We start from the raw sequence: 15,546 nt of genomic DNA, 5'->3' as shown, positions 1-15,546 counted from the left end.
CTGTTTGCTGTTCAAATCTCTAACATAAATAAGCAGCAGTTACTGTAACCCTCAAGCTGCATTCACACATATGCATTTCCTAAACGCGAAACAAAAATGTGCATTTTGCCATGCGTTTTGGAAACATGCTGCAAACGCACTGCATTGGCCAAGCCTGGGTAGCAGACACTCATTTTGTGCGTGTTTCTCGTGTGACAAAAAGGCACTATAAGCACGCCAAAATGTGCACCGAAGAAGCCCAAGATGCTCCGCGGCTGAAAAAAATTCTAGAGCTATTTTGGGGCATTTTTGACGTATAAGGCAGGCCACTCAAGTCAATTGGCTGCCCTAGGTGCAACATGCGTTAACACGTGAAAAGTGCAACAAAAAAACGTAAGCGGTATGCGCATTCCTGCTACAATCAGGTGTGAATGGTGACTCATTCCCACTTGCATCAATGTTAAAAATTTGAAAAATGTCCCCACAGTACTAAGTTCCCTCTTCCAAAAGCTGTTCTAATGTAAGGGGCATATCACACTGGTGACCATGAAACTGGTGAAAACTCACCAATGGCAACATCATTTTGGAAGACACAGCAGGAGAAGTAAACACTCACCTGCTTGAATGCGTCACTCCCTCACTGGCTGAAGGAACAAAGTGTTGCTCCACAGCCAGCAGCTCAGTCTGTGTCTGTGATTAGATAGTCAAGAAGCAGACAAAGACTGATGTGGTTTATTACTCTGCTGTCTCCCCCTATTAGTTTTAAGTCAGCCATCAAATCTTGGCTGGTTCAGCAGGAATTTGACATGCATTCAAATGCACGTCATACAAAAGAAAACAATGCCCCTCATTCTTAGATGGGCAGTTCAGTGCAATTTAGCAGAGCCTGATTAGCTCAATGTGCTGCCCATCCTTCAAAGCCTAATGTTGCTGTTCAGAGAATTATAAAAGATTGTAAAATACAAGATGTATGTAAAAAAGAGATTTAATAATTTTATTCATAAGTGGATGAAATAGTGTGTTTATGTGCCTAAAGTTCCGCTTTAGTGTTAAATATAAAAACAACATTTGCATAATTAAAAAGCTTTACAGTTCTAGTATTCAGACATGGTACCTGCTGCAAGGAGGGAGGGGAGAGCGACATGTTGCACCACATCCTCAAGTGGAAAGCAGTGCCTTGCTATGAGGACAGCTATAAAAGTGGCCAGAGAGTCATGGAATGAAAGATCACTAACCTACAAGATAAGAAGAAATGTAGACTTAATACGTGGCAAACCGAAACGTGTTTATCAGAGTTATTTTCTATCCAACCCAAGTTTCCCTGCAGTTTCTGTAGTTTGGGGAGATTACTAAAATACAATTAATTGTGGTGTCACTTCTTTAACCTCCCTGGCGGTATGATTCTTTCTGAAAAACATGCTGAAAGCGGTACAATTATTTGCAAGGAAATTTGGTGTTTTATACTGTAGGTCTGTAATTTTTAGGAATAACTCACTTAAATCTGACCAAACAAGAATCTAATAGGCATCCCGGGTATAACATTTTTTTAAAAACAAAATTTTAAATTATAATATAATAAATAATTATAAATAATTATAGCAAGTAATAATATAATTAAAATAAAAATTATTCAATAATGTAATCAACTCAAAATCACTGAAATTTGCTCAGTTGCAGAATTGTTGCTGTCATTATTTTTTTTTTTTATGACGAATTTCCCCACAAATCGCTATTGCACAATTCTGCAAGTGATTATAATTTATTATCGCTGTTTTCTAGCTGATCTAAAACCATTTTTGACATAAAAATACACTTTTGGTTGCTATGGACAATCTACAGTTTTCAGGCAGAAAGAAAGGTTTTTATTATATAAAATGACATGTAGGACACTGGGCAGACCACTAGGGACAAGGGGTGTGTGTTTTTTTTACATACAGTACTGTAATCTATAAGATTACAGTATACTGTATGTATAGGGTTTGTTTACTTTTTTGAATTTGGCGCCGATCTCCGCTCCCGTGCGTCGTAACGTCGCAGGGAACGGAGATCGGCGGCACAGGAGGACGCTGTGTGAATCGAGCAAGGTCCCGCTCGCTCACACAGCGTGGTGACATCGCTGGATCCAGGAGAAGGTAAGCCAGCGCGCGCTGCAGGCTCTGCATATCTACCCAGAGCGTGACTCGGGGTTACCGATTTTGGTAGAAAAAATCAACCCCGAGTCACGCTCGGGGATACCGCCAGGAGGGTTAAAGATTTTTCATTTTAAAGCTGTAATAAATAAATTTGTTGAAAAACTATGATAAAAAATAAGGCTTGCTTAGTGTTTTACAGATAACTTTTTTTTTGTAGACAATATGTAAAATACACTGCTCAAAAAACTTAAAGGAACACTTTTGAATCAGAACTCCTGGGATATTGATCTGGTAAGTTAAGTAGCAGAGGGGGAGGGGTGTATACAGAGGGGTTTGTTAATCAGTTTCAGCTGCTTTGCTGTTAATTGAAATTAACAACAGGTGCACTAGCTGGGCAACAATGAAACAACCTCCAAAACAGGAATGGTTTTTCAGGTGGAGGTGATACTTGGACCCTATAAAGGTTGCACAGGCAGTCCAACTCCTCCAGGATGGTACATCAATACGTCATTGCCAGAAGGTTTGCTGTGTCTCCCAGCACAGTCTCAAGAGCATGGAGGAGATTCCAGGAGACAGGCAGAGCCATAGAAGGTCCTAAACCCATCAGCATGACCAGTATCTGCTCCTTTGTGCAAGGAGGAACAGGATGATCACTGCCAGAGCCCTACAAAATGACCTCCAACAGGCCACGCGTGTGAATCTTTCTGACCAAACAGACTTCATGTGGGTGACCTGAGGGCCCGACATCCTCTAGTGTGCTCTGTGCTCACTGCCAGACACTGTGGAGCTTGATTGGCATTTTCCATTGAACACCAGAATTGGAAGGTCCTCCACTGGTGCCCCATGCTTTTCACAGATGAGAGCAGGTTCACCCTGAGCATATGTGACAGAAGTGAAAGGGTCTGGAGTAGCCGCGGAGAACTTTATGCTGTTGATGAGGATTGATTAACCCCTGACACAATTCTCAGGCCCCGTACACACGACCAGTTTCCTCGGCAGAATTCAGCTTCCGACCGAGTTTCTGGCTGAATTCTGCCGAGGAAACTGGTCGTGTGTACACTTTCGGCTGAGGAAGCCGACGAGGAGCTCGACGAGGAAATAGAGAACATGTTCTCTATTTCCTCGTTGTTCTATGGGAGCTCTCGTCCCGCCGAGCTCCTCGGCGGCTTCAGTGCTGAACTGGCCGAGGAACTCGATGTGTTTGGCACGTCGAGTTCCTCGGCCGTGTGTACGAGGCCTCAGAGCGAAATCCATTTCTGACGTTTGACCCAAATATGAAAGCCTGCAGAATCCAGAGGGAGAACTGTTTCTTTTGGTGTTCCAGCCAGAGAGAGGCTGGGTGGAGCCTGTGCGGCTCCTTTTATTAACAACATGACATCACAAACATAAGCATACAGGATGGTCAGTTCATATAGTTCAGTCCCTTATTACACGCCCCTGTGACGTCTGTTCTTGGCATCGTGGCACATGTTTCAAAGTCTTTGGGGGCCATCTTTTTCACTCGATGGGATGAGTCGGAAGGAGGGAGTTTAGGAGTGCATACAAGGGAGGGATAACAGCTGTTTAGGAGGTTTTCTCCTTGCAAGTCCATTAAGCTCATAGGGAGGGAGAGAAGGAGGAGGGGATGACATCTGGTTTTGATATTTAGTCTTTTGTCTTCCATTTCAAGTTGTAACTTTAAAACATTATATCTGACATAAATTCTTTTAGGAAAACAAACACGTGGAGTATATATGTTCACACATGCATATGTATATATTATATATAGATAAAGAAAATAAAAATAAATAAAAACAATATATAAGAATATAAAAGGAAAAACAACATTTCAGTGGTTCTAATCATAACACAAAATAGGAATTTTAGTACTTCCATCACACTGTCTGTAACATTGTTCAGCATGACCGGTTTGGTGGTGGGTCAGTGATGGTCTGGGGAGGCATATCCATGAAGGAACGCACAGACCTCTACAGGCTATGCAATGGCACCCTGACTGCTATTAGGATGAAATCCTTGGACCCATTGTCAGACCCTACGCTGGTGCAGTGGGTCCTGGGTTCCTCCTGGTGCACGACAATGGCCGGGCTCATGTGGCGAGAGCATGCAGCCAGTTCCTGGAGGATGAAGAAATTGATACCATTGAATGGCCCCCACGCTCGCCTGACCTAAATCCAAAAGAACACCTCTTGGACATTATGTTTCGGTCCATCCGGTGCCGCCAGGTTGCACCTCAGTCTGTTCAGGAGCTCAGTGATGCTCTGGTCCAGATCTGGGAGGAAATACCCCAGGACATCACCTGTCGTCACATTAGGAGCATTCCCTGATGTTGTCAGGCATGCATACAAGCACTTGGGGGCCATACAAACTACTGAGGACCATTTTGAGTTGTTGCAATGAAATTTCAGCAAAATGGACTAGCTTGCTGCATAATTTTTTTACTTTGATTTTCGGGGTGTCTTTGAATTCAGCCCACTGTAGGTGGATAATTTTAATTTTCATCAAATGTTGTGCCATCCTTTCATTCCTAACACATTACCCAGTCCATATCAGTATAGATATCCAGTATGAGATTTTTGCCCGTTGAGATCTGATATGTTTTCAAAGTGTTCTTTAATTTTTTGGAGCAGTGTATATTGTTAGGGTGGTTACAAACATTGAATAACAGTGTTACCAAAATGGTTATGCATATGACCAATACTTACATCCACACTGCAGAGTAAGTCATTAAATCCCCACACATGATTGGAGGAACAGCAAAGAGCCTTAAGTACACCCAGCCATTCCGAGCTCAGAACAGTGCAGCAAGCTGTAAGTTCAGCACACAGGTTCGATATATCATAGATCCTGCAGAAACAATACTGATAATATGGATCACCAAAGAACAGATGTCAAAACAACTTCTGAGCAATAGACCCATTGGTTTAGGCTAGGTTTTAAAGCATGATATAGTTACATAGTCAGAAAGGAGCATTCCCCCCAGTTCTTTGTAATGTTCACAACTGTTAGACCCCTTCTTAAAGTAGAACTGAGAGCAATAAGTTTTTTTCATTTTGGATAGCGTAAGGGAGGGTTATGAGGTCTTTTTTTTCCTAGGGAGATTTCCCTTCACTTCCTGTTCAACAACAGGAAGTGAAAGGAAATATCTCCAAAGTTAGGGAAATCCCTTGTGGTCAACAAGTAGATAGGGTATATCCCCCTAGTGGGGACAAAGACAGCCCCAAAAAAGCCTGACAGGTGTTCTAATCCCTCTTCACTCCCTCTAAAATTAAATAAGGTCTGGCCTTCTGTAGCACTGGCTGGGCTCTTTTAAGAGCTGTTCAGTATCATTTAAAGGAACTACACAAATGCATTTATTTCTCCTCTCCCTGCTTGGATAGTTCAAGGGGAGAGGACAGCTGTCTTTGGCTATTGCACTAGCTGAAGAGGATCTGCCCCTAGAAACTGGGTCACAGGGTCACACACTTCTGATCATCTGGGAAGTCTAGGAGGATTTTAAACTGACACAGCTTAAGCTCCATCCACCATCTATATGGCACAGAATTCCAGGACTTGCATAGGGAACAGGTATCTGGGGAGAGTACCAGGACCCCCAAGGCTGACGACTGCCATTATTGTGTATGGGGACCAAGTTTGCCAGGAACTGCCCCAACTACATGCTGTGGCCAAGACCAACAGCTAAAAGGTGGCTGTCTGGGTAAGTAAGGACTGAATGTGCATTGGAGTCAATTGCCTGGAGCCCAGGAGTCAAAGGCTCAGACAACTGCTGGGAGCCTGTGCACAGGGCTCAGAGGTCATTGGGCGACTGGCTGGAAAGTGCAGCTGGGCAGATCTGCTGGCTGCAGGGGCCAGAGAAAAGATTAACACATGCTGCATGTATTAATCTGCTGTTCCAGAGTGTTCCAGTTGTTCCAATGTCCATTTGTTCTGGTGTCCAGTTGCTCCACGGGATCCACCTGGATTTTCCTCAGCCGTTAGATAGCTTTAGCCACCCTGTATCAATACTGCTCTGTTGATTTTTTCAGAAGCTGGGGGCCAAAAGGGGGCTGTGCTTTTTCGTGCAGTGGATCACAAATTACCCTGTTAGGGAAAGAGCACTGCACCCTGATCAAACTGTATATGCTTTAGTGTTATTCTCCTTGTCTGACCTACCTTTCCTTACCTTAAATAAAGCCCATTTGAAACTGTTTAGGTATGTCAATGTTCATGGATCCACCTAAGGGCAGGGCACTGGTGTAGGGCAGAGGGACCTAAAAAATCATGCAGTTCCCTTGGAGGTGAGTGCTACACTTCAGTTATACTTTAAGCCTCTCCCCTCCTTGTTACAAAGTTGCATTTGATAAAAGGAGAAGAGGAGACTTGAAAAAGATGAATACCTCTAAGTGAGGTGAGATTTTTCGGGCAACCAAAAAAATAATATTGTGACAACTAGGTCATAAAAATATATAAATTTTAATACATTAATTTACAGCATAAACATTTCATAGTGACAACATTATTTAAAAAAATGAAAGATTCCAGGATAGAGAAAATTGTTACTGCTAGAGGATCACCACACACCCCAGGACTAGGCTAAGGGTATAGGTGATCATTTATCCGACGCGTTTCAGATGTCTCAATAATACATCTTTCTTCAGGGAATAGAAAGCAGCAAGAGTTTTTCCTAAAACAAAAGAAGGGTATATAATAACATACATATAAAGTATATACCTGTGACCAAAGATTTGTTTTTTGACATTTGCAGCATGTAACCATGCAACCAAACCAGATGGTGTACTTAATGTCCATAACGATCCCCCAATCCAGAGGACTCCATAACCATGGGGGGGTGGAGTAACATAAGTCTCCACAAAGGAGTCAGCAGTCATAGAACAATAGAAGGTGTAATGGCTGGGGAGAGATTTAGGTAAATATGTACAGGGAGGGTATTAGATTCTTCACTAAAAAGTGAGACCAAAAATAGAAACAATCTCCCTAAAGTGTACTTGCCCTGATTGCGGCTCACACACAAGCTCCATGGGGATGATCTAGGCGCTCTGTGTCTGGAAAGGGGTGAGTTCCACTTTCCTTTTACATATTGAGCTTTCCATCTCTCCCCCCTCTTCTCTACATGCTGCAAATGTCAAAAAACAAATCTTTGGTCACAGGTATATACTTTATATGTATGTTATTATATACCCTTCTTTTGTTTTAGGAAAAACTCTTGCTGCTTTCTATTCCCTGAAGAAAGATGTATTATTGAGACATCTGAAACGCGTCGGATAAATGATCACCTATACCCTTAGCCTAGTCCTGGGGTGTGTGGTGATCCTCTAGCAGTAACAATTTTCTCTATCCTGGAATCTTTCATTTTTTTAAATAATGTTGTCACTATGAAATGTTTATGCTGTAAATTAATGTATTAAAATTTATATATTTTTATGACCTAGTTGTCACAATATTATTTTTTTGGTTGCCCGAAAAATCTCACCTCACTTAGAGGTATTCATCTTTTTCAATTGATACAGAGATGTTGGCAACCTCATGCCTCCATACATGAGCCAAATTCTTTCAGGAGAAGAGGAGACTGGAGAAATGTTCCTCCTGTTTGCAGCAGACTGATGACAGCAACTCAGCCTAGACAAAATCACTTGGCTGGAGCTCATGGACCACATTTTTGGATTATTATGTTATATATTGTGAAATGTCAGAAATGTATTAATAGAGACAGGCAAAATCACTGAAAGGTCTGCTTTTTATATAAAACATGATATTTACCTCTCAGAATCTTGGTGGCCCATACATACATTCATGAGGACATTGCACACAAAACTGTAGCGGTTAGCAGCATTCTCACTGAGAATCTTCCCCAGCACTAAGTGATTAATATTGTGCACTGATGGGTTTTCTATAAAGTCCACCATGAAATCTGGATCCCACAGTGCATTAGAGTTGGATGGCTGTACATTGCTGTATATTGTCTGCTTTACCTTGGAACAAGCGCTACTGAAAAGATAAATGGACAATATATAAACAAATGGTGCCTATTTATATGACAATATATAAATCAATGGTGTGTATTTAATGTGATATTGATTAGTACCATACAGAAGAGAAACTGTTGTTGACATACAGCAGAATATAATCGCAGTGCAATGATTGAGCCCAACATTAAAAAGCATGATATTTGGCCATTGCAGTCTATGTAATCTTTTCAGTGGAAATACAAATATATGTACAGTTTAGATAACTGCTGTGGATTCATGGATTTAATAAATAAACCAACAGTCATACAATTGATCATTCTATATTTCATAACAGTAATCACATTAGAGTTGATTTTTTTGTTACTATGTTACCTTACTGATAATACACAAAGCACCACAATTACTGAAGTTTATTTTCTTTGTTATCTACAAATAGGAAGATCAAAATATATTACTTTACAGAATTTGGTTTGTGTTTCTGTTACTTTTTTGTTTTCAATAGTTTTCACCTCTCTTTAAAAGATATTTAAAAAATGTATCATCTCTTGCCGTGTTTACCAGTTGTCAGATGACTACATACAACAGTGTCTTTACCCCAAAAACAAACTCCTGGTTTGCTCACAAGGATAGGAGAAGTGGTGAAATGCGTCAATTAAGGTTGGTGTTCAGATGGAGACAGTGGCCCAGATTCAGGTAGAATTTGCCCCTTTTTTACGGAGGAACAGGGCAGCGTTTTTGCCCTGCGCCCCCGCAAATTTACTGCGCTGCGCGCGATTCACGGAGCAGTAGCTCCGTAAATTGCGTGTGCGCTCTTTAAAATTGCCCTGTGTAAGGGCGCCTAATGTAAATGATCCCGTAGGGGGGCGGGAATCATTTAAATTAGGCGCGCTCCCGCGCCGAGCGTAGAGCGCATGCTCCGTCGGGAAACTTTCCCGACGTGCATTGCGGCAAATTACGTCGCAAGGACGTCATTTGCTTCCAAGTAAACGTGAATTGGGCCCAGCGCCATTCACGAATCACTTACGCAAACGACGTGAAATTCAAATTTCACGACGCGGGAATGGCGGGTATACTTTAGCATTGGCTGCCCCTACTATTAGAAGGAGCAGCCTTACGCTAAAGACGCCATACGGAAACTCCGTAACTTGCGTACGCAGGGCCCGCGCAACATTGTGAATCGGTGTTAGTATGCAATTTGCATACTATACACTGAGCACAATGGGAGCGCCCCCTAGCGGTCATCGCAAGAATGCAGCCTAAAATCTGCGTGGCATAAGAGCCTTATGCCACGCAGATTTTAGGCTGCAGTCGGCGTTACGATGTTCCTGAATCAGGAGCATTCGTAACGCCGGAGCAAGTCAGCAATTGCGCTGCATAACTATGGTTACGCTGGCGCAATTGCTCTCTGAATCTGGGCCAGTGTTATATGCACTCATTTTGTCACTAATAAACATGGCAAGATGAGCTAAGTTTGGGGCTTGACTGATACAATATTTATATCTTTGATGGAGAGAAGGGACTGAATACAGTAGCCAGCACCCGGATTGCTGGTGTATAAGAAGAGCAAGTCTTGAGCAGAGCTATGGATTTGTGATTCACCCCTCTTTGCTTGAGTTAGAAAAATGTATAGTGTCTTATATGCATCTTATTTATTTATACTGTCCTATAATTAACATTTTTTTTTTTTTTAAATACCATACTTTATTAGAACTGATTATTATGAATTAGGCTCAATTTTATATTTACCACTTGCATCATTTTACTGCGAATCTATTATCTATTTTCAGCTTGATTCACAAAACACAAAGGCGAATCATTAGGAGGAGTTGAGACATACAGTACACCCGACCATGACCTTTGCAAAATGAACCCAAATGAAAAATAAGTTGCACAGACAGTTAACCAGTTAATAATTTATTAATAATTTTTTTTTACTACTAATGGCGGCGATCAGCAATTTTTTTTGTGACCGCGACATTATGGCGGACACATCTGACAATTTTGACACATTTTTGGGACAATTGTCATTTTCACAGCAAAAAATGCTATAAAAATGCATTGTTTACTGTGAAAAATGTCAATTGCAGTTTGGGAGTTAACCACTAGGGGGCGCTGAAGTGGTTAAGTGTGACCTCATATGTTTTTCTAACTGTAGGGGTGCGGGGCTGGACATGTGACATCATTGATCGACATGTGACATCATTGACAGCGCCACAGTGAAGAACGGGGAAGCTGTGTTCACACACAGCTCTCCTCGTTCTTTAGCTCTGGGGACCGATCGCGGGACTCCAGCAGCGATCGGGTCCGCGGTTCCCGAGGCCGAGGTCACGGAGCTTCGGACCCACGGCTGGGCACTTAAAGAGGACGTACAGGTACGTGCTTGTGCCCAGCCGTGCCATTCTGCCGACGTACAGTATATGTGCAGGAGGTGGTCCTTAAGTGGTTAACAAGTAAAAAGTCAGTAAGCATTATTATTAGCATAATATTCTGTGAAAAACACCCTGTATTAAGTTTTTTTATAAAATAAAATATTATACAAATAATGGTAAAATGTATGTGAAAAAAAAATGCACATGGCAATTATGTGGCCGAGTTTTACATTAGGTGTTGACTGTAAAAAAATAAATAAAGTAACTGCCCAGAATAAAATGGTCCATAGCAATCTATCTCTGGGATGGGCTGGGGATGCATCAATATTCATGCTATCATCTGCATAACTCCACACCTATCATCCAGAAACCTCTCAAGTTACCTTGATACAGAGGGAGCTATAATGCAGACTGGCAGCAGCAGTGCACACAGAGCAGACCTAATTAAACAACATGGTACATGGTGGGCTGCATATAGGAAACCAACATTTGATTGGTTATACAATAATGAGACACAGACCACTAACATGTATAATCAGTGTTTAGTCAAGGTGCATAGTTTCCTATTTTGCAACAGAATGACAGATTGGTGTATTGTATGCAACATTTTATTTTAGAATGTGAGTGAGGGGAGCTGTTTTAAGCCCCCCGAGCCCATGGGAATGTGGCAGATGGGAAGTTTCTAGTTCCCCTCTCTCACACACCTGGAGAGAAATAGATAGTAGTTAGGCCCCAGGGGGGCGGGAGTAGTTCTTTCCCACACACCTGTAAGGTAATGGGTATAGGTGAGGTAAGATAGGGGCCAATAGAAAGGCAGGAGTTAGGTCACATGGCACCAAGGAATGTTCTGGAAGGTAGGAAGGTTATTTAAGACAGGTGCAGCGAGCTGCTGTGACCAGACTATCAGGTAACCCTTACCTGTGAACTCCCCCCCCCCCCCCTTGTAACGGCCTTATTTATTACGTGTCACTCCCTTTTGGTTTTATTAATAAACAAGAGGGGTTCGTTAATAAGACGTTAAATCCAACCTGAGTCGTAGTGGCTGGGTTGATGAATGTATGGTGGTTTAAGTAAATAAGTGATGTGTTTATTCGATATATTGCAATGGTTATTTGTTTAATAAAATATGATTAAAAGAAAATAAAATACCAGTAATAAAGGCCTGCGGCCAAGTTTAACCCACTTTATCTGCCTCTTGGGTCATTATTTATAAATAGCATTCTGCATACAGTCCCATGAATAAATGAATGCTTAGGTCCAGCTGTTGTTTGGCCACCATCATTAGATATTTAAACAAAGCCTCTGGAAAATACTGTTAACTACATTAATCAGGTTGACTACAGACAAGCAGTTAACTGCTACAAACTATTTAAATTGGACATTTAATAAAGTCCAAGGTATCCAAAAAACAGAACCAGACACATTTGGGTCCAGATTCTGAAAGGGCTTACGACGGCGCAACGCCATGTGCGCCGTCGTAAGTCCTAATCTGGGCCGTCGTATCTATGCGACTGATTCTTAGAATCAGTTACGCATAGATAACCATTAGATCCGACAGGCGTAAGGCTATTACGCTGTCGGATCTTAAATGCAATTTTTTTTTTCGCCGCTAGGTGTCGCCTCCGTCGTTTTCCCAATCGAGTATGCAAATTAGCAAAATACGCAAATTCCCGAACGTACGCGCGGTCGACACAGTGAAGATACAACGTTTACATTAGATTTGCGACGCGTAAAGTTGCCCCTGCTATATGAGGGGCAACCAATGTTAAGTATAACCATCGTTCCCGCGTCGAAATTTAAAAATGTACGTTATTGGCGTAAGTCGTCCGTGAATGGGGCTGGACACCCCATTCACGTCGAAACCAATGACGTCCTTGCGACGTCATTTCGCGCAATGCACGTCGGGAAATTTTAGGGACAGCGCATGCGCAGTACGTTCGGCGCGGTAACGCGCCTAATTTAAATGATCCACGCCCCCTACCCGGATCATTTGAATTAGGCGGGCTTGCGCCGGGGGATTTACGCTACGCCGCAGCAACTTTACAGGCAAGTGCTTTGTGAATCAAGCACTTGCCCGTAAAACTTGCGGTGGCGTAACGTAAATGAGATACTACGAGAATCTGGGCCTTAGTGTTCATTAAGTAACTTAATATCTAAAACATGTCTACAGACAATAGAAAGTGGTGCAGCGTTTCTGACTGAAACCATGAACGGAAGCCCTGGCTGAGAACCAGAAGAGAAGTCAATGGTTCCACTAATGACTGATAAGAGATACACACATTCTACACAGACATGAACAGAGCACAGGGATAAACAGGATTTACAGAACACAGCAATTAAGGACCTGTGCCCTACTTATTATTAAATCATCTACAAATTTAGCATGTCTGTGTCTGCATTAGATCAGCATTATATATTAGCTTTTGAAATGGATGGAGTTTGAAGAAGCACACGTATCTGTAAACCACAATCTTATAGAAAATAGAGATATAACCAAGCAAGCGGATAAGGCACGAACTGCCAAACTGCTGACATCAGCATCTACACTTTTCTTGTTCTATATAAGCCCTCAGAACACCGTACAGAGATAATATGTATACAATGGATCAAATATTACTCACCTGAAAAGGTCTCCAAATTTACTTCTTATATGACTACATGACGTGTACAGATCATACAGATAGGCCAAAATACATCTTTCTGGAGAGGAGCATTCTGAGGGATTGACTACATGCTTTACTACACCACACAATCTGAAATTAGAACATATTAGATCATTTTAGGAATAACTTTCAAAAGTACACTTATTGATATTATTCAAGATTTTAAAGTCTAGCTAAGGTCAAAATAACCTCATATATTCATTTCCACATGCATTTCCACATTGTACAAATTATTTTTAGTTATTTCCAATTATTTCTCATCCACTTCCATAAGTCTGAACAATCTTGAAGTTTGTAAACTTACTTTGAAGATCCTCACACATTTGACTCCTTGAATTCTGTAACACATATTCACGATGCCCTGTGAGTAGGCACTGCTGTGTAACAAAATTCACAGACTGCCTTCTGAACTACAGAGGTGCTGAGTGGAGGAGTTTCAAGAGGCAGAGTCAGTACAGCAATCACAGCTTGAATGCAAGGTACCATGGGATATGTAGTCATTTGAAATTGAGAAGCTGCATATCAACACAGGGGTAAAAAATTTGAGAAGTTATGGGCAAAGTGGCTGGATGTGCCGGGTCTGGCCCCTGTGGACCTGGTAATGGACAGGCTTCTGGGCATCAATATTGGGTGAGGTGGGCACTGAGCTAATTGTCGGGCGGGAAATGTCTGACTTGCTGGGGGGGGGGGGGTTACCTCCTGTACATAGATGTATTGTGAGTAGTGGTTATCTCATTGCAGCTCTTTATCTTTCCCCGCAATGTCAAGGGGACCTTGCATACCTTGTACCTCTGTAAAATTTTGTTGGATTAAAAAAAAAAGAAATTGAGAAGCTGCAAAGCATGTAGGGAATTCCAGGAAGTTGTAGAAAGAGATGGCCAGCAGACAAGATGAACTCACAGCATAAAAACAGAGGCCCAGATTCTTGTAGGAGATAAGACGGCGTATCTCCAGATACGCCGTCGTATCTCTGAGTCTGAGCCGTCGTATCTTAACTGCATATTTACGCTGGCCGCTAGGGGCGTGTACGCTGATTTACGCCTAGAAATATGTAAATCAGCTAGATACGGCAATTCAAGAACGTACGCCTGACCGTCGCATTACAGATACGCCGTTTACGTTAGGCTTTTCCCGGCGAAAAGTTACCCCTGCTATATGAGGCGTAGATGAGGCGTACCAATGTTAAGTATGGACGTCGGAACAGCGTTGAATTTTTCACGTAAGTCGTTCGCGAATAGGGCTGTGCGTAATTTACGTTCACGTCGAAAGCATTGGCTTCTTGCGGGTTAATTTGGAGCATGCGCACTGGAAAACTTTCACGGACGGCGCATTCGCCGCTCCTAAAAAGCGTCATTTACGTGGGGCTTACGCCGGCCTATTTACGCTACGCTGCCTCAACTTTGGTTTGAGAATACTGCACTTGCCTGTCAAAGTTGCGGAGGCGTAACGTAAATAGGATATGTTTTGTATTTTCAAGCAAGCTTATACAGTAATGGATTGTTAATTATAACTATTGTTTGAATTGTTATTGCAATGCTGATATTAGGTGTATGTTGTGAGTATATAATGCCTTTAGTTTTTTTTTTATTATTATTTACAAATAATATAACAAGATATATTCTTCCAGGGTCCTGCTCATTGGTGACTCAGTGGTGCATCTAACTACTGTTGCACGTCCTCCCCTGTCTGCACCTCATACTCTGTCATGCAGGCCACTTACTAGTAAATAGGATTGTTACATGTCAGCAGTCTCTAATTTATTTTAATTTGTTGTGACATATGAGCGGTCTATGATATTTTGTTAAAAAACCCTACAAAAGTGTGGCTTATCAATCAAAAATGTGTATAGAATGTTTAACTAATATAATATTAGGCCATGTATGAATAACGCAATTGTAACAAAACAAAAAAAGTGTTTTGAAAGCGCTGCAAAACTGTTTTTAACCCTTTCTTTGGGATAACGACGGTGTAGAAGTGCAGCTTTAACAGAGCTGAAGTACCGCTCATTTTAGCAGCGCTCCGTTTTTCCGCTAACAACCGGCGCTTTCCAAAAATGTGTCCATCTGCAGCCTTGCCCAAAAGTGTGTCCATCTGCAGCCTTGCCCAAAAGTGTGTCCATCTGCAGCCTTGCCCAAAAGTGTATTCATCTGCAGCCTTGCCCAAAAATGTGTCCATCTGCAGCCTTGCCCAAAAGTGTGTCCATCTGCAGCCTTGCCCAAAAGTGTATCTATCTGCAGCCTTGCCCAAAGGTGTGTCCATCTGCAGCCTTGCTCAAAAGTGTATTCATCTGCAGCCTTGCCCAAAAATGTGTCCATCTGCAGCCTTGCCCAAAAGTGTGTCCATCTGCAGCCTTGCCCAAAAGTGTGTGCATCTGCAGCCTTGCCCAAAAGTGTGTCCATCTGCAGCCTTGCCCAAAATTGTGTCCATCTGCAGCCTTGCC

At 42.0% G+C, this 15,546-nt stretch overlaps 1 protein-coding gene across 1 annotated transcript in view; it reads right to left on the bottom strand.

The window, feature by feature from the left end:
- Positions 1-1,022: 1,022 nt before the first annotated feature.
- Positions 1,023-15,546, bottom strand: part of LOC120936659 (mediator of RNA polymerase II transcription subunit 12-like protein) — a 54,955-nt gene continuing 40,431 nt past the window's right edge. Inside the window, exons 5-8 of the mRNA XM_040349171.1 lie at positions 13,065-13,196; positions 7,866-8,093; positions 4,814-4,955; positions 1,023-1,214 (exon numbers count right to left, since the gene is read on the bottom strand). Of these exons, the coding sequence (XP_040205105.1) occupies positions 1,074-1,214; positions 4,814-4,955; positions 7,866-8,093; positions 13,065-13,196 (643 nt within the window). The 3' untranslated portion in view covers positions 1,023-1,073. The remainder of the gene's footprint in view (positions 1,215-4,813; positions 4,956-7,865; positions 8,094-13,064; positions 13,197-15,546) is intronic.

The sequence above is a fragment of the Rana temporaria genome, chromosome 4 (genome assembly GCF_905171775.1).
Source record: "Rana temporaria chromosome 4, aRanTem1.1, whole genome shotgun sequence".
Classification (NCBI taxonomy): Eukaryota; Metazoa; Chordata; class Amphibia; order Anura; family Ranidae; genus Rana; species Rana temporaria.
The sequence above is the reverse complement of the archived record's forward strand: the minus strand, read 5'-3'. Positions and strand labels throughout refer to the sequence as shown.